Source organism: Ornithorhynchus anatinus, chromosome 5, assembly GCF_004115215.2.
Source record: "Ornithorhynchus anatinus isolate Pmale09 chromosome 5, mOrnAna1.pri.v4, whole genome shotgun sequence".
Taxonomy (NCBI): Eukaryota; Metazoa; Chordata; class Mammalia; order Monotremata; family Ornithorhynchidae; genus Ornithorhynchus; species Ornithorhynchus anatinus.
The window spans coordinates 46,918,778-46,945,054 of record NC_041732.1 but is presented as its reverse complement, the minus strand read 5'-3'; the positions used below and the strand labels follow the sequence as shown (position 1 = coordinate 46,945,054).

Sequence of the window (26,277 nt, the reverse complement as noted above, 5' to 3'; positions counted from 1 at the left end):
AACCATTATCTTAGCAAATATCATATAGAAGAAGGAAAAACTGATTGAAGAATTGAAGAAATGTAAGGTTAGAGCAGAAGAATTCAACCAGACGGGGCTGGGGGGCTTAGTCTAAAGAGTTATTCAGAAGCTAATGCCCCATTCTATCCACTCCACATTGAGTTGGAATGGAGAAGATGGAAACCAGAAACCTGGTTTACCATCGATTGATTGATTGGTTGTCCATGTTTTCAAAGGGGAGGCAGACCTGGTGAGATTAGAGTAATTGGCTTGAATAAAAATATGTCTCAACCAGGTTCTAGTTGCTGTTGGTTCCATCTGTTCTGAAGCAGTTGGTGGCAAATTCTGGGGCAGTTAGAAACCGTTGGAGCAGGGTTATCCGGAATGAGCTTGGGTCCAGGGGACACTGAGGGGAGAAGGGGAACCTTCTCCAGAACCTCCTGGAGTTTTAACTGTCTAGAGCACTCAAAATTCCCCATCTGTGGGAACGCTTGGATGAGTTTGAAGAGTGAGGATTTTGGCAAGAGGGGAGGTCAGAAATCAGGGCTCCTGGAGGAGAGGAATGGGTGAGAACTTCTGAGGGCCCTTATTTGATGGGAGGAGGTCATGGGAAGGAGAGAGGAGTCAACTGAGGGAGTCATTGGGAACTGAATCAATTTTGGAGAGTTATGGGAATGGAGGGGAGGAAGCTACAGGAGTGACCGACTTAGTGTGAGGGCCTGGGAGGCTATTACGGGGTCACTCTTGCGATAGGAGTAGGGCGGATATAGACTGGAGGGGCAGTTGACAAAGAATTCCCGCTCCATCACAGACTGATCTCAGGCGGATCAAGTGGGCTCTGGCAGGAAGTCCTGCCTGTCACTTCTGCAGTTCCAGTTGATCTAGTGCTCAGATGATCTGTGCCAATCTGTATAATATAGTGGATAGAGCATGGGTCTGGGAGTCAGAGGACCTGGGTTCTAATCCCAGATCTGCCACTTGTCTGCTATGTGACCTTGGGTAAGTCACTTCACTTCTCTGTGCCTCAGTTCCCTCCGCTGGAAATGGGGATTAAGACTGTGAGCCCTATGTGGGACAGGGACTGTGTCCAAGCCAATTTCCTTGTACCTTCCCCATCACTTAGTACAGTGTCTGGCACAAAGTAAGCACCTAACAAATGCCACAATTCTTCTTCTCCTTATGATTATTATTATTATTACTATTAACAGGACCAGCCTGCTTCTGCTTCAACCATCTCCTCCACGGCTCGGCTGGAACTTCAGGAGACAAACCACGAGGACAGCGGGGGCCTCTGGGTCAACTGCAATGGCAGGAATTGCTGCAAAAACATAACAGAGCTCCACGTGAGTATTCCCCAATCCATTTCTGTGGATCTTGGTGGGCCCCTATTTGTGGTCCAGATGGGCCCAGGGCATAGAAGCTCACTTCCCCACTCCACTTCCCCCAGGCTGAAATTGCTCTTTCCTGTCTTTTTGGAGCATGCAAACGCCCCTGCCTCCGGGCACGAACACACCTAGCTGGCATTACCCGCAGAGATTGTGATAAAGGAGTGGGGCAGGGAGGAGGAGCCTAGGGTTGGCAGGACAGCCATTCTGGAATCCCTTCAGGGACAATGTCTTTTGCCCTGTGGTGACGGGCCCTCTGGGGCCAAAGCTGCTTTCACATATTTGGTTGCCCTGAGCTTGAGAAAAATCTGCCTCCCCCTCCCTTTCCATATGATGTAATTCATGCCACATGTATGCGTAGTTTAATGCAATGAAGACATACAGAAAACCCGTTCTAACTCCTGAACGCAGAGAGTTTCTTTGGCAAGGACCCCTGATCCACCCTGCTTACTCCAGAGCCACTGTGATCCCCTCCCAGGTTACTGTTCAAACAGGTGTCACTTCTGATAGGAGGGCACATTAAAAAAAAATTAACCATCTGTCACCCCTGTGTTGACTGCCCTGATGGTGTGCCCTGAGGCAATTACCTCACTACCCACTTTCCGGATACGTACGTAAGTGTTGTGGGGTTGAGGGTGGGGTAAATATCCAGTGCTTGATCGACTAATCAGTGGTATTTACTGAGAACCTACTGTATGCAGAGGCCAACATTAAGTGGTTGGGACAGTAATAATAATAATGTTGGTATTTGTTAAGCGCTTACTATGTGCCGAGCACTGTTCTAAGCGCTGGGGTAGACATAGGGGAATCAGGTTGTCCCACATGGGGCTCACAGTCTTAATCCCCATTTTACAGATGAGGGATCTGAGGCACAGAGAAGTTAAGTGACTTGCCCACAGTCACACAGCCGACCAAGTGGCAGAGCTGGGATTCGAACTCATGAGCCCTGACTCCAAAGCCCGTGCTCTTTCCACTGAGCCACGCTGCTTCTTGTGTACTGCTTCTCGCTGCTCCTACTGTACTGTAATAATAATGTTGGTATTTGTTAAGCGCTTACTATGTGCCGAGCACTGTTCTAAGCGCTGGGGTAGACATAGGGGAATCAGGTTGTCCCATGTGGGGCTCACAGTCTTGATCCCCATTTTACAGATGAGGGAACTGAGGCACAGAGAAGTTAAGTGACTTGCCCACAGTCACACAGCTGACAAGTGGCAGAGCTGGGATTCGAACTCATGAGCCCTGACTCCAAAGCCCATGCTCTTTCCACTGAGCCACGCTGCTTCTCCATACAGTACAGTAGAATTGGAAGATATAATCTAGAAGTCTTGAGATCACTTATTGTTAGACAGTTCCAATCACCAGCCTAGTAAGCGCTTAACATCAGCGCTTAGAACAGTGCTTGGCACATAGTAAGCGCTTAACAAATACCAACATTATTATTACCAGCCTCTTCTAGCTCAAAGTTTCCCAGGATTCTTCATGCTTCTTCCTGCCAAATCTTAGAGAAGCAGCGTGTCTTAATGGAAAGAGCAGGGCTTGGGAGTCAGAGGACATGAGTTCTAATCCCGGCTCCGCCACTCGTCTGCTGTGTGACCTTGGGCATGCCACTTAACTTCTCTGTGCCTCAGTTACCTCATCTGTAAAATGGGGATTAAGACTGTGAGTCCCACGTGGGACAAACTGATTACCTTGTATCTACCTCAGTGCTTGGAACAGTGCTTGGCACATAGTATGTGCTTAACAAATACTATAATTATAATTGTAGCTGACTCTAAGAGAGAAAAGAATGTAATAAACACTCCATTCAGTGTCCATTTCACTTCCTTCACTGTCATAATAGGGATAAATTGGGCCCCCGTGGAGATTACAGTGGGATTTGTCTCCTGTTTTTTGTTTTGTATTTGTGAGCACCGATTCTGAACTTGATAGTAATAATAGTATTATAATTACATTATAGTATTATAATTGTAACTATAATATATAATAACAATAGTAATAATGGTAATTAAGCTCTGGGGTAGATTTAAGGTTATCAGCTCAAACACGGTCTCTGCCGAACACAGGACGGTAAGACTGTACTTGCGTTTTGTTTACCTTATTTTCATAAGGTTATCTGTCAATACAAAGTATTGTTCAAGGATCATAATACTTGGTAGGTTCAGGATATAACACAGAGATATTTGCAAAACCCTTCCCAGTTTTGCCTCGGGGGTTTTTTGATTTGCTCTTTGTTGTAGTCATTCATTATTTATTGACCGCCCACACTGTACTAGGTGTTATACAGAATATTCACATACAGCAGTTGCTGCCTTCTAGAAGTTCCTCTTTTGCCCTCTTAAGCAAAAGGTTCGCCCCTCTTAAGCAAAATGACAGCTCACACTCAAATAATACGTACAAAATACAAATACCACTCAAGACTTGCCAGAAAATACTACGCTATGTGAGTAGGTAAGTCTGTGTAAGTGTCTTGAGCCAACATTGGGTGACCGCTTATCTGTGCCCAGGCATCGGGAAAATCTGGCTAGCATATGACTTAGTGGCACAAGGGCCAGATTTGCTTCATCATCACTGCAAGGGAGAGTTGCTGAGCCCGGTCCAGACTATAAAATGCAAATCCTGTAGACTGATCGCCAAACTGACATTCGCCCAAATGGCGACACTCTAGGGGACCAAGGAGAGATCCCAGTTATTCAGCCCTGAATCTCATTTCAGGGGAAAAGGCTGTAGGAACTCCCAGTTCTTATACTGGAACTGAGGAGGTAAGGAAAGCCCTGCCCTTCAAAGCAGACCAGGCAGCTCAGTTCCTGCTCCCTCAATACAGTGCTTTGAAGGAAAGGTGGTGAGCCAACCAGTTTTATCTTGGACAGTCTGATTTTCAGCTGGTCTGTACCCCATCCAGTCCTGAGTCGGGACTGGATCTCTTTATGGTAGATATTTTCATTTTAAGCACTCAGGTTTCCTTGGTCTCAGTTCCCATTTCCAAGTTCCATAGTACAGAAGCAGCGCTTTTTTTTTTAATGGTATGTGTTAAGCACTTACTATATGCCAAGCACTGTATCTCTGGGGTAGATACAAACTAATCAGGTTGGACATAGTCCCCATCCCACATGGGGCTCACATCTTACCCCATTTACAGATGAGGTAATTGAGGCAAATAGAAGTGAAATGACTTGCCCAAGGTCACACAGCAGACAAGTGGTGGAGCCAGGATTAGAACCCAGGCCCCTCTGACTTCCAGGTCCATGCTGTATCTAGTAGGCCGTGCTGCCTTTGTGTTTAGAAAGAATCGGGGTGGAAAACAAAGGCCTTGCGGACATAATGGGGGCCAGGGGGTCCCCCGGAGAAACACTCTAGGATTGGGAGTCTCCTCGTCTACTTCTTCAAAATGTCAGAGATAGTGTCATTAGGTTGTATTGCAAGTCCAGTGTAACGTGAGTGAAGACATGGACATCTCCTTGTCTGATATTTGCAAGGTCCGTCAATGGCTTGAAGGGTGCGGAAGGTAGACTTTAGGGATTCTGAAACAGTAGGAAACCCCTATTTTGCCTCTACAAATCATTAGATTGTAAATTCCTTTGAAGGGAAGGATTGTGTCTGCTGTGTGGACCTTGGGCAAATCGCTTCACTTCTCTGTGCCTCAGTTACCTCATCTGTAAAATGAGGGTAAGAGTGTGAGCCCATATAGGACAGGGACTGTCCAGCTGATTAACTTGTGTCTACCCCAGGGCTTGGCACATACAAAATGCTTAACAAGTACTATAATTATTATTATTAATTATTGTTATTCTTAAGTGGTGTTGTGAGGGCCTTGTCTCACATTCCTTAAGCTACTTGTAGGGGAAATGGGGATGTTTAGTCAAGCTGGTGAGGCAAAATTCAGGGCCTGTCATCTAGCTATAATGATCACCCGGGAACGTGACCACTAATTTTGTTGTATTGTACTTCCCCAATCAATGATATTTATTGAGCGCTTATTATGTGCGGAACTCATTGATTACCTGGTGGGCTAGAAGTCAGTTGACAGAGCCCCTGGAGAAGGGTTCCATTTGGGATTTGGCCCCGTTACATACCATTACCCCTCAGTTTTCCCTGGCTTAGATTTCATTTTCCTTTTGGGTAGAATGAAAGGAATTACAATTGCGCATTAGGGCTAGCAGTAGTTTTATCAGGAGGGAAAATGTGTATGCTACTTTCTTTTTTTTATGACCTGGACAGCTCATAGAACTTTTTCCTGCAGTTTTTATAGTTCCTGGAGACATTCAGGTTTGCTTCTTGTGCTAATTCCAGAGAACGTGGCCTGCAGCCTTCCCAGGTTACTAAAATGGGCCTTGGCACGAAGCAGCAGTAGCAACAGGCTACTTCACCTGGCTTCCTTATCCCAACATTATTTGGGGGGATTCCCCCATCCCTGACTAAGAGGGGCAGGGAAATGGGGAGGATCCGAGACCCTGGGGTCACCCAGAGAGGGGGAAGAGTCCGGCGAGACACTAGGATAATCTTGAGAAGGTCAGAATAAAGGCAAAAAGATGTGGACCTCTGAAGAAGAAGGAAAGAGAGGAGTGTTCGAACAAAATAATGGAGTCCAGAGAAGGCCAAACCCAAGCACTGAAAGCAGGAGCTAAGGAAGAAAAATAATAGAGTGAGGTATTTGAATCAATCAACAGTATTTATTGAGCACTTAACTTGGCTAAAGCCCAACCCGGTGCTGGGGGAGGGGGCGAGGTATGAGGTTGCCGGGAGAGGCTGGGAAATTGAACAGGGAAGGTGGAGGGCAAGTCTGAGAAAGTGGAGGTGGGATCTGGGTGGAAGCTTATTCTAGTTGCCCCTGCCACCTGGCAGTAGAGGGAAAACCACACTCAAAACCCAAAGTATGGCACAGAGGGGGCTTAGATCCCAATCCAATAAACCAGAAGAGTTGAAATTTCCTGATCCCTGAGAGGCAGAGATAATTGTATTTTGAAGGGAATCTTTTTCGGTGGGCCTTTCATTTAAGTCTGTTTTAGTTATTTGCACTTTTTAGGGAAAAATCACAACACTTGCTCTGATTTTTTCCCCTCCATCTTGCTGCATGACCTCATTGCTAGCTCTGGTGAAAAATGTTTTGATGCGGGAAATGTGCCCTCAGTGTTGTCTTATACCTTTCTCCCGGTGGAAGTGCAAAACACTACTTCTTTCTTATTGTATCCATATCACGTTGTTCCCATGGCACTCTATTGAAAAAAAACCCATTCTAATATTTACTATTCTATTTCTCAGGATCTCATAGTGGATTAGCATGGAGGGCATCAGGGATGTGATATCTCTTCCCAGAAACATACAGAGGCCAGCTCACTTAGATCTTGAAGTAATCCAGTAATCTTACAGTCTTTGTTCTTTACACAGGGTATTTCTCTGGCTTTAAGAGTACTGAATTATGGAAATTCTTTTTCTTTTCTTTCAACTCTCTGCATTCCATATTGTGGCTTTTACTATTTGAAGTGGAGTATCAGTTTGCATTTGGATTTGAACAATCATTTCTACTCTAGAATTCAGTTTTGCCACACAAGCAGTAAATTAATCTTTCTCGGAGTCATTAACAATAAAGAATGCTTTGTGTATTCTTTTCTAGGAGCTAACGTTTCCAGAAGAATCTGTATTTTTCTCCTTTCCTACGCCGATCCTTGGGGACTTCAAAATCCATGCAGATGTTCCGACAGTCCTTCCAATGCCCGATTCCTTTCACTCGCAACTCCACTCACCTCCTGTACCACCTGACCCCACCCGTTCACCAACTTGAACACAAGCTCAATCTCATCATTTCTAGTTACTGCCCAATCTCTAATCTCATCAGCTCTGAAATCCTTCTATCCAACCATCATCTCCTCACCAGCCTTCTTTGCCACACACTTTCTCCCCATAAATCTGTCCTGTTTCTCAAAGAGACTTTCAATCTTTGGACCCCATCCAATTTTCTCGTCATTATAACCCCATTTAATAATAATAACAATAATAATTATTATTTTTATGGTATCTGTTAAGCACTTACTATGTGCCAGGCACTAAGCTCTGGGGTAGATACAAGCAAATCGGGTTGGACACAGTCTCTGTCCCACATGGGGCTCACAGTCTCAATCCTCATTTTACAGATGAGGCAACTGAGGCACAGAGAAGTGAAGTGACTTGCCCAAGGTTACACAGCAGACAAGTGGTGGAGCCAAGACTAGAACCCATGACCTTCTGACTTCCAGCCCACGCACTATCCACTACGCCATACTGCTTCTCTCCATACCTAAACTTCTTTTCTTTGATTCATAAATCGACTCTCTGACCACCACCCTCTCTACCGAATTCAACTCACTCACTCATTTATCCCTTCATTGATCTCGAACCACTAACCCACAGGCCTGGATCACCTCCACAGTCTACTTCCTCTGCTCCCGTGCACAAGCCGCAGAGCGTGGCTGGCGGAAATCCGGATATCAGGCCTAACTCGTCCATTTAATATTCAGCCTTGCCAGCTTTAACTCTGCCATCTCCTCTGCCCAGCAACATGATTTCTCTGTCTTTATTGATTCCCACTTCCACTGCCATCATCATTTGTTTCAGATATTTAACTTCCTCCTCAAACCCTTGTCCCTCTGTTCCCCCATCTCTTGCCCTTATTGACCTGGCCACATACTTTATTGAGAAAATTAAGACCATCAGGCCTGATCTCCCTAAAACTTACCCTATTCCTCTCCTCTCCAGTCCCTCGCTCCTCCTGTCTTTTCTTTGACTTTCCCATCTTATCCAGCAATATCTCGAGAGATCTCCCGCCTCCTCCCAAAATCCACCCCCTCTACCTGAGCCTCTGACCCCATCCCTTCACACCTTAACAAAACACTCACCCCTTCCCTTGCTCCCTCCCTAACTGTCACCTTCAATTGCTCAATCAATCAATTGTATTTATTGAGTGCTTACTGCGTGCAGGGCACTGAACTAAGCCCTTGGGAGAGTACACCACCACAGTATAACAGAAACATTCCCTGCCCACAATGAATTTACGATCTAGAGGGGGAGATGACATCAATGTAAATGAATAAATAATTTATGGATATGGCCACAAGTGCTTTGGGGCTAGGGTAGGGGTGGTGACCAAAGGGAGCAAGTCAGGGAGATGCAGAAGGAAGTGGGAAAAGAAGAAATGAGGGCTTAGGAAAGGTCTCTTAGAGGATAGGCACCTTCAGTAAGGCTTTGAAGTGGGGGAGAATAATTGCCCGTCAGACATGTAGAGGGAGGACATTCCAGGCCAGAGGCAGGACATGGGCAAGAGGTCGGTGTCGAGATGGACAAGATCGAGGTATAGTGAGTAGGTTGGCATGTAGAGGAGTAAAGTGTGTGAGCTGGGTTGTACGTAGTAGGAGAGTAATGAAATGAGATAGGAGGGGGCAAGGTGATTTAATGCTTTAAAGCCGAGGGTACGGAGTTTGATGCGGAGGTGGATGGACAACCGCTGAAAGTTCTTGAGGAGTGGAGGAACATGGATTGGATATTTCCATAGGAAAACGATCCAGGCAGCAGAGTGAAATATGGACTTGAGTGGAGAAAGACGGGTGGCAGGGAGGTCAGCAAGGAGACTGATACAATAATCGAGGCAGAATAGGATAAGTGCTTGGATCAAGGAGGTTGCAGTTTGGATGGAGAGGAGAGGGAGGATTTTAGTGATGTTGTGAAGGTTGAACTGATAGGATGTAGGGATAGATTATGTGGGTTGAATGACAGAGAGGAGTCAAGGTTGCAGGCTTGTGAGACAGGAAGGATGGTGGTGCTGTCTACGGTGATGGGAAAGTCACAGGGAGGGCAGGGTTTGGGTGGGAAGATAAGGAGTTCTCTTCACTCACCCATAGCTTCTTCCCCCCTGTTTTCCAGCATCGTCATGTATGGCTCAGTGGAAAGAGCACGGGCTGGGGAGTCAGAGATCATGGGCTCAAATCCTGGCTCCGCCCCTTGTCAGCTGTGTGACTTTGGGCAAGTCACAGTTACCTCATCTGTTAAATGGGGATGAAGACTGTGAGTCCCACCTAGGACAACCTGATCAACTTGTATCCTCCCCAGCGCTTAGAACAGTGCTTTGCATATAGTAAGCGCTTAACAGATGCCAGGATAATTATTCCTTATCCTAAAAAAAATCCTCCCTTGAACCCATGGCTTCCTCCGGTTACAAATATGGTAGCTGAAGTTATGGGAGAGAATGAGTTCCTCTATAAACATTTTGAGCAAGTTGTCTACAACCATTGTATCCAGTTTCTCTCCTCCAGTTATCTCCTTGACCCCCTCCAATCTGGCTTCCGCCCCCTTTGCTCCACTGAAACTGCCCTTTCAAAGGTCACCCGTGATTTCCTTCTTGCCAAATACCGTGGCCTCTACTTCATCTTAATCCTTCTTGACCTCTCAGCGGCCATGGGACACTGTGGACCACCCCCTTCTCCTGGAAATGTTATCCAACCTTGGCTTCACTGACATTGTCCTTTGCTTGTCCTTCTCCTATCTCTCTGGCCACTCATTCTCAGTCTCATTCACGGGCTCATCCTTTGCCTCCCATGACGGTTTACTGTAGGAGGCCCTCAAGGTTCAATTCTGGATCCCCTTCAGTTGTCCATCTACACGCACTCCCTTGGAGAACTCATTTGCTCCCGTGGCTTCAACTACCGTATCTATGCAGATAATCCCCAAATCTACATCTCCACCCTGATCTTCTCCTTCTCTGTAGTCTCGTTTTTCCTCCCGCCTTGAGGACATCTCTTCTTGGATGTCTCACTGACACCTCAAACTTATTAACCTGTCCAATTAGAATTCCTCATTTCCCAGCCAAACCCTGTCCTACCCTTGACTTTCCCATCCTCCCTGTCTCCCACACCCATAACCTTGGCCATATTCTAGACTCAACTCTCTCATTCAACAGGCATATTCAATCTGTCACCAGATCTGGGCAGGTCTACCTTCACAGCGCTAAAATCCACCTTTTCCTCCCCATCCAAACTGCTACTAAGCCCTGACTAAGCCCTTTTTTTCCTCAACTGCTTTCCCTTTCTGTTTCGCCCTCGCACTTGAATTTTCACCCTTTATTCACTCCACCCTCAACCCCACATCACCTATGTACATATCCATAATTTATATATTTATATTAACATATGTCTTCCCGACTAGACTGTAAGCTCCGTGCAGGCAAGGAACATGTTTAACAACTCTACTGTACTGATCTGATCTCTCTCCCTTTCTGCAGTCTCGCATTTCCTCCTGCCTTCAAGGCATCTCTACTTGGATGTCTTCCCGTCACCTCAAAGTTAATATGGCTAAAATGGAACTTTTTATCTACCCACCCAAACCCTGTCCTCCCGCTCACTTTCCCATCACTGTTGATGGCACCAACATCCTTCCTGTCTCACAAGCCCATATTATCCTTGACTCCTCTCTCTCTCGCTCCACCCACATATTCAAGCCATCACTAAATCCTGTCAGTTCTATCTTCACAACATTGCCAAAATTCACCCTTTCTTCTCCATCCAAACTGTTTCCACATCAATGCAAGCACTTATCTTAACCCGCCTTGGTTATTATATTAGCCTCCTTGCTGACGTCCCTGCCTCCCGTCTCCTTCCACTCTAGTCCATACTCCATTCTGTTGCCTGAATTATTTTCCTTCCAAAACATTCAGACCATGTTTCTCACTCTTCAAGAAACTCCAGTCGTTGCCCATCCACCTCCACATTAAGCAAAAACTCCTCACCATTGGCTTTAAAGCACTTAACCACCTTGCCCCCTCACCTCACTGCTTTCCTACTATAACACAGCCCACACACTTCATTCCTCTGGTTCCAACCTTCTCAATCTCATCTCATCTATCTCGCTGCCAACTATCTCACCCACATCTTACCTCTGGCCTAGAACGCCCTCCCTCCTCATATCAGACAGATAATTGCATCTTCAAAACCTTCTTGAAGGCACATCTCCTCCAGGAAGCCTTTTCTGACTGATTCCTCCTCTCCTCTTCTACTACCTTCTGTGCCGCTCATACTTGCTCTTTCATTCATCCTCCCTCCCTTCCCCACAGCACATATGTGTAAATATGGAATTTATTTATTAATATTAATGTCTGTCTCCCCTTCTCGCTGTCTCCCCTGTGAGCTGGCTGTGGGAAGAGAGTGTGTCTGATGTTCTATTGTATTCTCCCAAGTGCTTAGAACAGTGCTCTGCACACAATAAACACTCAATAGTTACCATTGATTGACTGATAGATCTGAAAGTGTGCCTACTCTAAACTGTTCCATTTGCATGAAAGCAAATAGCAATATGCCTAAAAACGTATCCAGAGTCTTCAAATATGCATATAAAGTTACAGTCCCCTAGAGAGGATTACAATATTTATCAGATCACAGGAATTTCATTAATATTTCCAGGTTTATCAGTGGCCCTGGAGTGATGCGTCTGATAGAGAAGAGAAGCAATACTCAGAAAATGCCCAGCATCAGTGCTGGATGTGGTGTTTCATTTTTTTTTTTTAATTCAAATCCAGTGTTTTTAGCAGAGTGGGAAAAGCCCGTTAGGCATTCCATTGTCATCATTTATACATGAGGAAAAGCAGAAAGTTCAGATAGTCACAAAGCAATTACCTCTATCCAGGTTCTACATTGCTAATCCAAATAATTGAAATACCCACAGCAGATCCAAGGACAGGAGCTGCTCCAGTTATTTGGATGTGCATCTATCTTGCACTCCAATTAGATTAACTGGTTTTGTCTGAAAGTCGCTTGGGGCAATTTTAAACAAAGTAGTTTCTTGAGGGAGTCTGCTTCATCAGAGTGATTTCATTTACAGAGTCTGCCTTCCTATTAGTACACAGATGGTATGCCCATCTTATTATTTTTTGGGTGAGGGGGGAAGTTAAAGGGGAAGAGGGGAGGAAGCGGCTAATTTTAATGATAGTCATTATCTTTCTTACCTGCAACCTGATTTCTTTAGGATATTAGTTCAGTGCTCTGAACCCACTAAGTGCTCAATAAATACCACTGATTGATTGACTGATAGAATCTGCCTAATTTCTTTCAGGTCATAGGCCTATGAAAAAGAACAGTTTGCCTAGATAGAGTTAATTATTTAGAAATGCCATTGCTGGAAATATTTCAGATCTAATTATATTCCTCAGATTTTTTTTACCTATCCTATGAGTTAAAAGATGATACGATTTTTGGTATGATTTTATCACGGTGTAGGGGTTGACAGGTGTGTGTATGACAAGTATTTCTGCATCATGATTAGACTGTAAGCCCGTCAAAGGGAAGGGACTGTCTCTGTTACCGATTTGTACATTCCAAGCGCTTAGTACAGTGCTCTGCACATAGTAAGCGCTCAATAAATACTATTGAATGAATGAATGAATGATTATGGAAAGATAATTCCTGTGGCACGGTCGCATTTCAACCTAACAATGAAAAGTATTTATTAAGAGCTTACTGTGTTCAGAGCACTTTACGAAGGGTGCTGTACCCTTCTAAGCATTTAATACCATGTTCTGCACACAGTAAGCCCTCAATAAATTACCATTGATTGATGGACTGATGGATCTAGTAGACATGATCCCTGAGCACGGATTTTTAATCCAGTGGGGGGGCACTGAAATAAATCCCAGATTTGGGGCAGTAATAGAGTATAAAAATAAGTACATTATGAACATAAGTGCTGCAGGGGGCTGAAGGGAAGGGGAGTACCCAAGAACTAGACAGGAAGATCCTCCTTTAGAGTACTGATTGATGAATTGATTGATTGATTAGTTGGCTCCAGAAAGCTGAAGTGGTGGGGGAGGGGGAGGGTGGTGATATAAAGTGGGAAGATTAGAAATTAACCCGAGGAAGGCTTCCTGGAGGAGATGTGACTTTAGAAGGACTTTGAAAATTGGTTAAGCCATATAAACTGGTAATCGATCAGTGGGATTTATTGCAACACTGTACCAGTGCTTGGGAGAGTACAATGCAACACGGTTGGTAGACAGGTTTCCTGCTCACGGTGGGCCTACAGGATAGATGGGGAAACAGACATTAATATAACTAATTCAGTAGGTAAGCATATAAATTTATAGATATGCACAAACATTTTAGATATATACATAATCCTGCTATGATGACTCTGGTAATCATTTATTTGGACCTCTAATAAATGTGGACCAAATGAATGAGATTGCATCTGGGGCTTCTTTCTGAAACACATTGTCTTAGGAACTGAAGAAAATTACTAGAGGAAAATCAGATCACTGTCCCCAAGGAATTTACAGTCTAAAAGTGGGGGAACCAAGTAAACATAAAACACATAGTATGTATGACTAGTCAAGCCAAAATGCTACTTCCCACTGAGCACTGAAGGTATTTGTTTTTTGGAAAAGGATTGATGATAACCTTATACCTCACTATCTCCTCTGCCGCTTTGAGTCTTTTTCTGAATGGTTAGGGAAGTCTTGGAGACAATTTCAACTGTGTAAAAATATTGACAAGCGCTATTGGTTTAAATTTGCAAAAATTGTTCAAGAGAATTTGAGTGGATATTTTTCATAATCAATACATAGTAGCATAAAGACAGTGAGGGGAGGAGTGGATAGGGGACTCCTCGGGGTTGGGTGGGGGGTTCCTCATTTGCCTAACTCTCTCTCTTCCCCTCTTCAAATCCTTACTGAAAGCTCACCTCTTCCAGGAGGCCTTTCCAGATTGAGTTCCCCTCTGCTCCTCCTCCCCTCCCCACTCCCCCTTCTCCCACCCTCTGCTCTTCCCTCTTCCCCTCCCCACAGCACTGTGCATTTTTGCATATATTATTTATTACTCTATCTACTTTAATGATGTGTGATTCTATTTATCTTGATGATATCTATGCCAGATTTACTTCTTTCGTTGTCTGTCTCCCCCGTTTAGACTGTGAGCCCCTTGTTGGGCAGAGATTGTCCCTATCTGTTGCCGAATTGTACATTCCAAGGGCTTAGTCCAGTGCTCTGCACATAGTAAGCGCTCAATAAATACAATTGAATGAATGAATGACAGTGGGCAAAAAAATCATGGTAAGGTAGTGCAGACAAGTACTGGTCATCCCGTGCTTATCGAAATCACAGGAAGATACTAATGTCCTTAGCAGCTTCAAAACAATAATAATGCTTCTTTGCATTTCGTAGTAATTTCTGCCTGAGCATCTTAGAGTGTGTTAACCTTAATTAAGACTTTCAACATCCTGGAGAGGTGGTGTTCATTACATCTTATCTACAAGTAAATACCATTTTGAAGAAAGGCATTCAGAGGTCACAAACCTTATTTAAGGTCACCGGCTGAACTTGGGAAGGACTGAGAAGAGAATTTGGCATGTTCTCAGGCCAACCTGTGGGGACTCTGAGGGAGTAACAATCTGGGGGTGAGGGAAGGAGACAGAGGGACCAGGAGAAAGATTACTTTATTAATTTTCTTTTCTGAGTAATATAGCCTGAATAGCTGGAAAATAGTCTCAATTGGTAAATTGGTAAATTTCTTGGCATTTGCAGAATTGTTGGCCTGAAAGGGACCTTGGGAGCCTCAATAAGTAGACTTTTAAAAATTAAATGTATCCAGAGAAAGTACCACAACCAGGACTTTAAAGTGTCTTTTAAAATCGAGCAGTTCTTTCTGTTTAACCCAGATCTTCCCTGCAGCTTCTTCTTGCCCTCTGTTCAGTGGAAATAAAATAGTTGCTCATGGTCACTAATACAATTCTCTTTTGGAGGAGAAATAATTGGCTTTGATTGCCTTTTATCTGGTTGGGTTGTTTTTTTTCCCTTGTGGTGCTTTGGCTTTCTTGGAGGTTATCAGAGCCTCCATTTCCATTATCTGGACTAGAAATTCCTATGACATCTCTTTTCTCATTTAACCCTAAAGAACCTACTGCTTCAGCTTATAAATACCATTTTAGGTTGTAAGGTCCTACTAGGCAGAATCTCTCAATAGTGCTGTGTTTAATAGAGAAACCGCTTTCCAGGGCTTTGTCAGAAGTGGGGCGCTTGGGTGGGAATCAAGTAGGCGAGAACCAGAATTGGAGACTCCTGTTGGATCTTCTGCAGTCCTCAGGGGGCAAGGTAAAATTCTCGGCCAAACTGCTGCACTGGTTGAATGTGATGGATTGTGAGAAATCGCATCACTCCTCTCTGGCACTGGCTTAGGCTGTGAGCCTTATATGGGGCAGGGACTGTATCCAAACTGATTATCTTGTATCTATCCCAGCGCTTAAAACAGTGTTTGACAAATAGTAAGCGTTTAACAAATACCCTAAAAATGTATCCCATAATTGATGACATTTTATAATCTAAATAATTTTAAGTCAGTTGGGAAGTTTCAAAATTAGGATTTTTCTTTAGGAAGCCAGAAGGGTGAACTAAGGGAGAGGGAGATAATCGACTTGCCCGAGGTAACAAAAACGTCAGAGATAGAACTAGGAGTGGAATTCCTCACTTCCCAGTCCTGGGATCTAGACCATACTCCCTACCTAGAGAAATCACTGCTGTCTATTTTGCCCATTTTGAATGCTTTGCCTCGACATCGTCTTCAGACTGTGGTTCGTGCAGCAGCTAAAATAGAGATAATACATGTCGCCACCTTGCAGTGCCTATCAATTAAGAAAACAAATCATGTGGGTCATTATCAATCTGCCTCGTGTAAACAGTCAGGACCAAAGTGAAGTAGTTATGCTGGTTTACCTTGATGAGCATTAGTAACCTGACCTGAATTCAGGATGTTATCCAAGCAAATGAATGGTATGATTGTTCTATTGAGTACAGTGAAACCAAAAATCAAAAAAAAAAAACCCTTACAAGGGTTCACCGCTGGATAGAAAAGAACACAAAATTCAGCTGTATTTGGGTGGGCCGACTGTAGCTCCTAAGCGGCCCGCCAAAACCCTGGAACTTACCTTCGGCTTCGGTCCAGCTACTGTAGAAGGCTTTTAGAAGTGACCTTGGTCTTTAAAAAGGCAACACGTGGTACAGTCCATGTTGGGACTGAAGTGTGGGGGAGGTCATTTGTGGATTCAGGCACCCTTAAATAGTTCTATAGTAGAAATTAAAGGATGCTTTTCAAAACCTTTGGCTTTCTACCTGGCTAAAATTCAAGAGTTTTAGACAGCTGGACCCCAAATTTTCCTAGGACTCTCTGGCTTGGGTTCTAATATGAAGGTTGAGAAGCAGTGTGGCCTAGTGGAGAGAGCCTGGGCCTGGGAGACAGAAGGACCTGGGTTCTAATCCCAGATCCACCACTTGTCTGCTGTGTGACTTTGGGCAAATCATTTAATAATAATGTTGGTATTTGTTAAGCGCTTACTATGTGCAGAGCACTGTTATAAGCGCTGGGGTAGATACAGGGTCATCAGGTTGTCCCATGTGAGGCTCACAGTCTTCATCCCCATTTTGCAGATGAGGTAACTGAGGCCCAGAGAAGTTAAGTGACTTGCCCACAGTCACATAGCTGACAAGTGGCAGAGCTGGGATTTAACTTCTCTGTGCCTCAGTCACCTCATGGGAAAAATGGGGATGAAAACCGGGAGACTCATGTGGGACAGGGACTGTGTCCAATCTGATCTACCCCAGTGCTTAGTACAGTACCTGGCACATATTAAGCGCTTAGCAAATACTTGACTTCTCGGTGCCTCAGTTCCCTCATCTGTAAAATGGGGATTAAGACTGTGAGCCCCACGTGGGACAACTTGATTACCCTGTGTCTTCCCCAGCGCTTAGAACAGTGCTCGGCACATAGTAAGCGCTTAACAAATACCAACATTATTATTATTAAATACCATAAAAAAAAGTTTATCCCTATTCGGAGATCCAGAAGCATTATGCATAAGTAACAAGAGTCTCGTTTCGAGGTTTCCAACTCTGAGAAACTGTATCTCTGTGAACTCGAGGTCTTACCTGAAATAACCCGTCCCCAACCTCCCCAACCTCCCATGCCCGCACGGAAGAATAATAACATGAAATGCAGTCAAGCAAGTGGAGCGATAACAGGTGGAGCTTCCGAGGATGCTTCTCGCTGCACTCCTGTAAGAGGCTTGAAACGTTCGCTGAGAAGTCGGCGGTAGGTGCGCCCACACTTTGGGCGGACGCTGATGCCTTTCTTGCTGGGTTCCCAAAGTTTCACATCATCGGGGATGCCGGCAACTATCAGCTGCTATCCTGTCAGCGCCTTCCGGGCAGGGAACGTGTCTACCCCTCTATCTTACTGGACTCTCCCAAGCGCTTAGTTCAGTGCTTTGCACCCAGAAAGTACTCAATAAACTCCAGGGACTGACTGATTTATACAGAAAGGTGGTGAGATCCTGGAAACGGTTGTAAAGGAAGGCGGAGGAATGATCTTCCCTGGAAAGTGGGAAAACAACGGGATACTGGGATTCTGCGAAGGCAGAGAGTAGGGATAAAGCAAGAGAAATATAGATGTGGCTCCCAAAATAGTAGGGGGTTACACCCACCCCCATAGCGCTTAGGTACATATCTGTAATTTATTTATTTATAATAATGTCTGTCTCCCCCTCTAGACTGTAAGCTAGTTGTGGGCAGGGAATATGTCTGTCCATACCACTGTGTGGTACTCTCCCAAGTACGTGGCTTCGTGGAAAAAGCAAAGGCTTGGGAGTCACAGGTCGCGGGTTCTAATCCCGGCTCCGCCATTTGTCAGCTGTTTGACTTTGGGCAAGTTACTTAACTTCTCTGTACCTCAGTTACCTCATCTGTAAAATGGGGATTAAGACTGTGAGCCCCACGTGGGACAACCTGATGACCTTGCATCTACCCCAGTGCTTAGAACAGTGCTTGGCACATAGTAAGCGCTTAACAAATACCAGCAATTATTATTATTAAATACTTAGTACAGTGCCCTGTACACAGCAAGTTCTCAGCAAATACAATCGATTGATTAATAGGTTTTGTCAAATACAGTATAAAATTGACTATAACTCATTTTTAGGCTTCTTGCATCGGCGATAAAGAGTAACAGTGCTATTGGAAGTTGCTGGATGTGGTTTCAGTGGAGGCTGGCAAATCTTGTAGTGAAGTTGAAGCAGGAAGTGTGTTAAGGGAAGGGCTAATGCAGCTGAATAAATCTTTCCTTCATCGCAGATTGCCTGATCCCAGCAACAAAGGCCCACCCAAAGTAGCTTTCACCATTTGGCCGGACCACACATTTTTTTTCCCCAGCAAAAACCAACCTACCTCCCAGTGAAGGAAATGATTAGAGGAATAGAAGCTCGTTGGGAGCAGGGAATGCCACTGTTTATTGTTGTATTGTATTCATTCAGTAGTATTTATTGAGCGCTTACTATGTGCAGAGCACTGTACTAAGCGCTTGGAATGGACAAATCGGCAACAGAGACAGTCCCTGCCCATTGATGGGCTTACAGTATTGTACTTTTCCAAGAGCTTAGAATTAATAATAATGGTGGTATTTGTTAAGCGCTTACTATGTGCAAAGCACTGTTCTAAGCGCTGGGGGGATACAAGGTGATCAGGTTGTCCCACATGGGGCTCACAGTCTTAATCCCCATTTTACAGATGAGGTCACTGAGGCACAGAGAAGTTAAGTGACTTGCCCAGAGTCACACAGCTGGCAAACGGCAGAGCCGGGATTCAAACCCATGACCTCTGACTCCCAAGCCCGGGCTCTTACAGTGCTCTACACAGAGAAAGCACTCAATACATATGATTGAATGAAGGAACACTTGGGGAAAAAAATATTTTGGGCCTCCCAACTCCTCTATTTTGCAAATGTGTATCGATATTAGAATAATTTAAAATAACAGCCAGACCGAGATGCCACCGCCAGCCCAGGGTGTATCAACAAAGCTTAAGTCACTTTAGAGCGGCATGGCTTAGTGGATAGAGAACGGGCCTGGAAATCAGAAGGTCAGGGGTTCTAACGCCGGCCCCGCCACTTGTCTGCTAGGTGACCTTGGGCAAGTCATTAAACTCCTCTGTGCCTCAGTGACCTCATCTGTAAAATGGGGATCAAGACTGGGAGCCCCAGGTAGGACAGGGATTGAGTCCAGCTCGATTTGCTTGTATCCATCCCAGGGCCTTCTAGACTGTAAGCCCGACATGGGCAGGGAGTCTCTCTCTTTATTGCCGAATTGTACTTTCCAAGCGCATAGTACAGTGCTCTGCACACAGTAAGCGCTCAATAAATACGACTGAATGAATGCAGTGCCTGGCATGTAAGGAAGCGCTTAACAAATACTTGTCTTATACCGTCGAGTCGTTTTTGACCTATTGGGATCTCTCCCAGAACGCCCCACTCTCCATCTGCAATCGTTCTGGTAGTGTATCCGCAGAGTTTTCTTGGTAAAAAGTACCACCATCTATCATTATGGTTATTGTTTTCCCCAGTGGTTCCACTTAGCTGGCTTAGTGGAAAGAGCCCGGGCTTGGGAGTCAGAAATCCCGCCTCCGCCACTTGGCAGCTGTGTGACTTTGGGCAAGTCACTCAACTTCTCTGCGCCTCAGTGACCTCATCTGTAAAATGGGGATTAAGACTGTGAGCCTCACGTGGGACAACCTGATGACCCTGTATCTACCCCAGCGCTTAGAATAGTGCTCTGCACATAGTAAGCGACTAACAAATACCAACATTGTTATTATTATTATTAATCCCGCCTCTGCCACTTGGCAGGTGTGTGACTTTGGGCAAATCACTCAACTTCTCTGTGCCTCAGTTACCTCATCTATAAAGTAGGGATTAGGACTGTAAGCCTCACCTGGGACCACCTGATCCCCTCGTATCCGCCGCCCACACTTTAGAACGGTGCTCGGCACATAGTAAGCGCTTAACGAATGCCATCACTATTATTAGGTTTAGATTGTGAGCCTGGTGTTGGGCAGGGATTGTCTCTCTCTGCTGCTGAATTGTACATTCCAAACGCTTGGGACAGTGCTCTGCGCACAGTCAGCGCTCAATAAATATGATTAAATGAATGAATGAGGTGGAATAATTTGAGTGTAAAAGATGCTCCCACCTGAGAGGCCTGGCAGACCCAGGGGCTGGGTTGGGGAAGTAAAGGCCCAGACACCGTTTGGTGCCTGGGGGGTCCTGTCCCTCCAAAGGACTGGGGCTACTAGGAGCAACTCGTCCTGAGGTAGTAATGATAATAATAATAATGGCATTTGTTAAGCGCTTACTATGTGCCGAACACTGTTCTAAGCGCTGGGAGAGATACAAGGTCAGGAGATTGTCCCATGTGGGGCTCCCAGTCTCAACCCCTTATATCACAGTGCCAACCAGTGAGCCCGGCATTGGGCAGGGATTGTCTCTCTCTGTTGCCGAACTGTCCATTCCAAGCGCTTGGTACAGTGCTCCGCGCACACTCAGCGCTCAATAAACACGATTGAATGAATGAATGAATGACTGAAGTGGAATAATTTGGGTGCTAAAGATGCTCCCACCTGACAGGCCTGGCAGACCCGGGGGCCGGGGTGGGGAAGTAAAGGCCCAGGCCCCGTTTGGCGCCTTGGGGCCCCATCCCTCCAAAGGACTGGGGCTATTACGAGCAACTCGTCCTGAGGTAATAATAATAATAATAATAATAATGGCATTTGTTAAGCGCTTACTATGTGCCGAGCACTGTTGTAAGCACTGGGGGAGATACAAGGTCATGAGGTTGTCCCACCTGGGGCTCACGTCTCAACCCCTTATATCGCAGTCTCAACCAGTGAGCCCGGCATTGGGTAGGGATGGTCTCTGTTGCCTGAATTGTCCATTCGAAGCGCTTAGTACAGTGCACACAGTAAGCGCTCAGTAGACAATAATAATAATAATGTTGGTATTTGTTAAGCGCTTACTATGTGCAGAGCACTGTTCTAAGCGCTGGGGGAGACACAGGGGAATCAGGTTGTCCCACGTGGGGCTCACAGTCTTAATCCCCATTTTACAGATGAGGTAACTGAGGCACAGAGAAGTGAAGTGACTTGCCCACAGACACACAGCTGACAAGTGGCAGAGCTGGGATTCGAACTCATGACCTCTGACTCCAAGGCCCGTGCCCTTTCCACTGAGCCACGCTACTTCTCAACTGAATGACTGAACCCGTTTTACAGATGAGGGAACCGAGGCGCAGAGGAGCCAAGCGACTCGCCCCAAGCGATGATGATGATGGTGTTGGTATATTTTAAGGTGCCGAGCACTCTTCTAAGCACTGGGGTAGATACAGGGTCGTCAGGTTGTCCCACGTGGGGCTCCCAGTCTTCAGCCCCATTTTTAAAATGTTGGTATTTGTTAAGCAATAACGCTGTGCAGAGCACTGTTCTAAGCGCTGGGGGAGATACAGGGTCATCAGGTTGTCCCACGTGAGGTGCACAGTTAATCCCCATTTTCCAGATGAGGTCAGTGAGGCCCAGAGAAGTGAAGTGACTTGCCCACAGTCACCCAGCTGACAAGTGGCAGAATCGGGATTGGAACCCATGATCTCTGACTCCCAAGTCTGGGCTCTTTCCACTGAACCACACTGAGGGAACTGAGGCTCCCCCTTAGAATAATGTTGGTATCGGTTAAGGGTTTACTATGCGCAGAGGACTGTTCTAAGCGCTGGGGGAGATACAGGGTGATCAGGTTGTCCCACATGGGGCTCACATTTTTCAATCCCCATTTTTCCAGATGAGGGAACTGAGGCCCAGAGAAGCGTTAAGTGTTAAGTAAGTGTTAAGTAAGAAGTGTTAAGGCCTGGCCCAAAGTCACCCAGCCAACACAGGTGGTGGGGCCGGGATTTGAACCCACGACCTGTGACTCCCCAGCCCGGGCTCTTTCCACCGAGCCACGCTGCTGCCCTTGTTTCCCCAAGCCTGGGCTCTTTCAGCTCTTCTCCCGTCAGGGAGGGGGGTCACCCCGACCCAGCCCCGCCATGGCGGGCCGCCTGGATGAGGGGGCAGGAGGGCGGCCTGGCTGAGGGGGTGCGAGGACGGCCTACGTAAAGGGGTGCGCGGACGGCCTGGCTAAAAGGGCGCGCGGACGGCCTGGCTAAAAGGGCGCGCGGACGGCCTGGCTGAGGGGGCGTGAGGACGGTCTGGCTAAAGAGGCTCGAGGACGGTCTGGCTAAAGGGGTGCGAGGGCGGCCTGGCTGAGGGAGCATGAGGGCGGTATGGCTAAAGGGGTGCGAGGACGGCCCGGCTAAAAGGGTGTGAGAAAGCCTGGCTGAGGGGGCGTGCGCACGGCCTGGCTAAAGGGGTGCAAGGACGGTCTGGCTAAAGGGGCATGAGGACGGTCTGGCTAAAAGGGGGGTGAGAACGGCCTGGCTGAGGGGGCGCGAGGGCGACCTGACTAAAGGGGTGTGCGGGCGGCCTGGCTGAGGGGGCGCGCGGGCGGCCTGCCTGAGGGGGCGCGAGGGCGGCCTGGCTGAGGGGGCGCGAGGCCGGCCTGGCTAGAGGGGCGCGAGGACGGTCTGGCTAAAGGGGTGCGAGGGCGGCCGGGCTGAGGGGGCGCGCGGGCGGCCTAGGTAAAGGGGTGTGCGGACGCCCTGGCTGTGGGGGCGCGCGGGCGGCCTGCCTGAGGGGGCGCGAGGACGGCCTAGGTAAAGGGGCGCGCGGGCAGCCTGGCTGAGGGGGCGGGGCGCGCCTATGGGGGGTTTCCCCGGGCCTCGCGCAGGGGCGGCGGGGCGGGGCGGGGCGGGGCGGGAGAGGGAGGGGCGGAGCGACGTGGCCTGCGCCGCCGCCGCCGCGGCCGCCGCGGGCGTGATGACGCAGCCCGGCGCGGTGACGCACGCCCCTTTGTTGGCTCAGTAGCGGCAGCGGCGGCCGTGGCGCTGGGGCTTGTTTTCCGTCGGAGGCCGGAGCGGAGCCGCGGCGCGTCGGGCTGAGGCTAGCGGGCCTCGCCGCCGCCTCCTCCTCCTCCTCCCCGGCCCCCGCCTCCGCCTCGTCCCCCCCCCCCCCCCGGCCGCCGCCGCCGCCGCCGCCGCCCGCCCCCCCCCCCCCCCCCCGTCCTCCCCTCCCCCGCTCCCGGGCCGCCCGCCGCCCTCCCGCGCCATGGACTCGGACGAGGGCTACAACTACGAGTTCGACGAGGACGAGGAGTGCAGCGAGGAGGACAGCGGCGCCGAGGACGACGACGACGACGACGAGCCCGACGACGATAACCTGGACCTGGGCGAGGTGGAGCTGGTGGAGCCCGGGCTGGGCGTCGGGGGCGAGCGGGACGGGCTGCTCTGCGGGGAGACCGGCGGGGGCGGAGGCGGAGGCGGCGGCGGCGGCGGCGGCGGCGGCGGCGGCAGCTCCCTGGGGCCCGGAGGAGGAGGAGGAGGCGGCGGCGGAGGAGGAGGAGGAGGAGGCCCCGGCCACGACCAGGAGGACGACTACCGCTACGAGGTCCTCACCGCCGAGCAGATCCTGCAGCACATGGTGGAATGCATCCGGGAGGTCAACGAGGTCATCCAGGTGAGCCGCCCGGCCTTCACGGGGGGGACTGGGGGGGGTCGGGCCCGCTTTGCCCCCATCCGTCCGGCGGCCTCCGTCGAGCTCCTGCCCGGTGCGGAGCACTGGACTAAGCGCTCGGAACGGACGCATCGCAAGTCCCCGCCCCATGGCGGGCTCACCCCTCTAGGGGGGTGGGTGCGAGATGATGGTGCCGTCGGTCTGAAGAGAAGGCGCTCCGCTGCCGGCCCCCGGGAGGCTCCCCCTGAAACCCCCCCCCCCAATCTTACAGAGGGGGCAGCCGGGATTCGAACCCGTGACCGCTTTCCGCCGAGACACGCTGCTTCTCCCCCGCCGGATTTGGGGGGAGGGCCAGGAGGGATGCGCCCCCGCCCGCCTTCGCCCACCCGACGTGGCGGGAAAGCCACAACTGGGAAATCCCCCCCCCCAAAAAAAAAGCATTTCAAGGATTGCCCCGCCCCCCCCCCCCCAAAAATTTCAAGTTTCAGGGGGGACCCTCCAACCTCCCTCCAGGGCACGGCCGGGCCGCACTGATTGGGGGGAGGGGGCTACGCCTGGGCCACCTGGAAATAAGCGCAGCTTTTCCAGTAATAATAATAATTACGGCCTGAGCTGAGCGCCTGCTAGGTGCCCAACCTCCCGGGTGGATCCAAGTGAGAGGGGATGCTGTCTATTGCTGCTGTTTTTGTCCCTCTGTCTCCCCCGATTAGACAGTCAGTGGGCAGGGATGGTCTCGATCTGTTGCCGATTTGTCCCTTCCAAGCGCTCAGTACAGTGCTCTGCACAGAGGAAGCGCTCAATAAATACTATTGAATGAATGAGTGGGTCTTTCCCGGTAGGCCTCCCTCCCAACCTCTTCCGGGGAGGAAAAACCCTTTTCGTGCTAGCGCTTAGAACAGTGCTCTGCACATAGTAAGCGCTTAACGAACACCCACATTATTATTATTATTTGTGCATCTCCCTGGGCCTTGTCGGTTATCGGGCGAGGCCATCTGGAAGCCCCTTGCGGGCAGGGAACGCGTCTCTCCACTCTGCTGGATCGGGCTCTTCTCCCCAGCGCCTAGTACGGTGCGTTTCCTGCGGTAAACGCTCAGGAAAGGCCCCCGATGGCTCTGTTTCCTCCCTCCCGAGCGAAGATGGAGAGGCGAAGTTTACCGTCGTAATTTAATGGCCCTGGCGGGGGGGAAAAAGAATCGAGGGGTGGGGAAGAGCAGGCCATCCACCCCGCCACTTTTGAAAACAGCCAACAATAGTTCTCCTCCAGGAGCTTCTGTGAAACCCAAGTAGGGATCTGGACTTCTTGCACCGGTGACTTTTTCCTTTCGTGAGCTTCGTTGGTGTTTGATAACCGCCTCCCATTTTAACCCCCCCCCCCCCCCCCGCACCGGCCAGTCCCCACTGGAGCTTCAGGAAATTAAAAGAAGTTTTCCTTTGTCCCGAAAACGTCGTTAATAATAGACCCGATCAGGTTGAGCGATATTGGGGACCATCCAAATGGGGCCTTGATTCAGTGAAACGGAGGAAGAGAAAGCAAACCACAAAAACCCCCACCGGCTCTCACTAAATGAAATTTTAAACCCGAGTAGACGTACAGCGTAAGCGTTACTCGGCGGTGACTACTGGGTTCTAAACTTTTTTTTTTTTCTGGACGGAAGATGGGTTAAAAACGTTAAATCGCATACTTTGTGTTCGTATTTCCATGACTAGCACTCTCTTAGATGAGGTGTCCAGTGAAAAAAACGATTTCTGTTTTTGAAAATAGATTAAAAGCATTTAGCCTTGGCCTCCTGAGATGACAATGCAGTGTTTTAAAACATTTTTCGGAGGGCTCACTGTTGGCCGTTATCAGCCGTTTCCTCTAGATCCTCCTCTCAAATCTCTCTTCCGTTTGAGGAACTCAGCACACACCTAGATTCTCGGGAAAGGTGGCAGGAATAGCCGACTAGAATTTTTGGCTTCCCAGCAGGCTAATATAGAATAGAAATCCAAGGAAAAAATCCCAAACCTATAGGGTCTCTTCCAGTTCCGCACAGTAGCTGAAGGGTCATGGTGTTTGGTTTTCGTTTTTCCGAAATTTAAAATCTGTTCTTCGGTCCTTGGACCATTAAATATAAGCGTGTGAATATTCTGTAGAAGGATTCTTCGCTCTTTTTGACAGGTCCTCCTGATTAATTTGCTGTCGCACCGTGTCAGAACTGACATGGGCCTACAACTTTGAACTTAGCGGTTTGCTTCGTTTAACACCTTTTGGATCATCCAATATTTTTAAACTCATGACTCAATTGCAGCCTATTTTCAAATGGTTACATCAAAACCGACTTTCTGACTTTTTTTTTTCCCCTCAGTTTTTGGCCCCGTCCCACATCCGAGGCATGACTGAATATAGCAGTGATAGTGGTTATGGGCCTGAACTTTTCCGACATGGAGGTTAGATTACTGCAGTTTAGATTTTACTCTTTCTCCAGGTAGTTTTTGGAAGGAAAG

General features: G+C 47.9%; 1 protein-coding gene and 1 long non-coding RNA gene across 4 annotated transcripts in view; both read left to right on the top strand.

Annotated features, from left to right (window-relative positions):
• The first annotated feature begins 359 nt into the window (after nucleotides 1-359).
• Nucleotides 360-23,268, top strand: LOC103170819. The gene is made up of 3 exons (XR_003759668.2): nucleotides 360-566; nucleotides 1,209-1,343; nucleotides 23,146-23,268. It is a non-coding gene; the product is annotated as an uncharacterized LOC103170819 (long non-coding RNA).
• A 76-nt stretch (nucleotides 23,269-23,344) lies between these two features.
• The window catches only part of ARIH1 (ariadne RBR E3 ubiquitin protein ligase 1), an 87,250-nt gene continuing 84,317 nt past the window's right edge, over nucleotides 23,345-26,277 (top strand). For 2 of the 3 annotated variants that reach the window (XR_003759667.2, XR_003759666.2), the window contains exon 1: nucleotides 23,389-23,796. Coding sequence is in view for 1 of the 3 variants with exons in the window: in XM_029064292.2 (XP_028920125.1) it covers nucleotides 23,389-23,796 (408 nt within the window). In the remaining 2 variants the exon portion in view is untranslated. Of the gene's footprint in view, nucleotides 23,797-26,277 lie in introns of all 3 variants that reach the window. The other variant, XM_029064292.2, reaches the window with a different exon arrangement.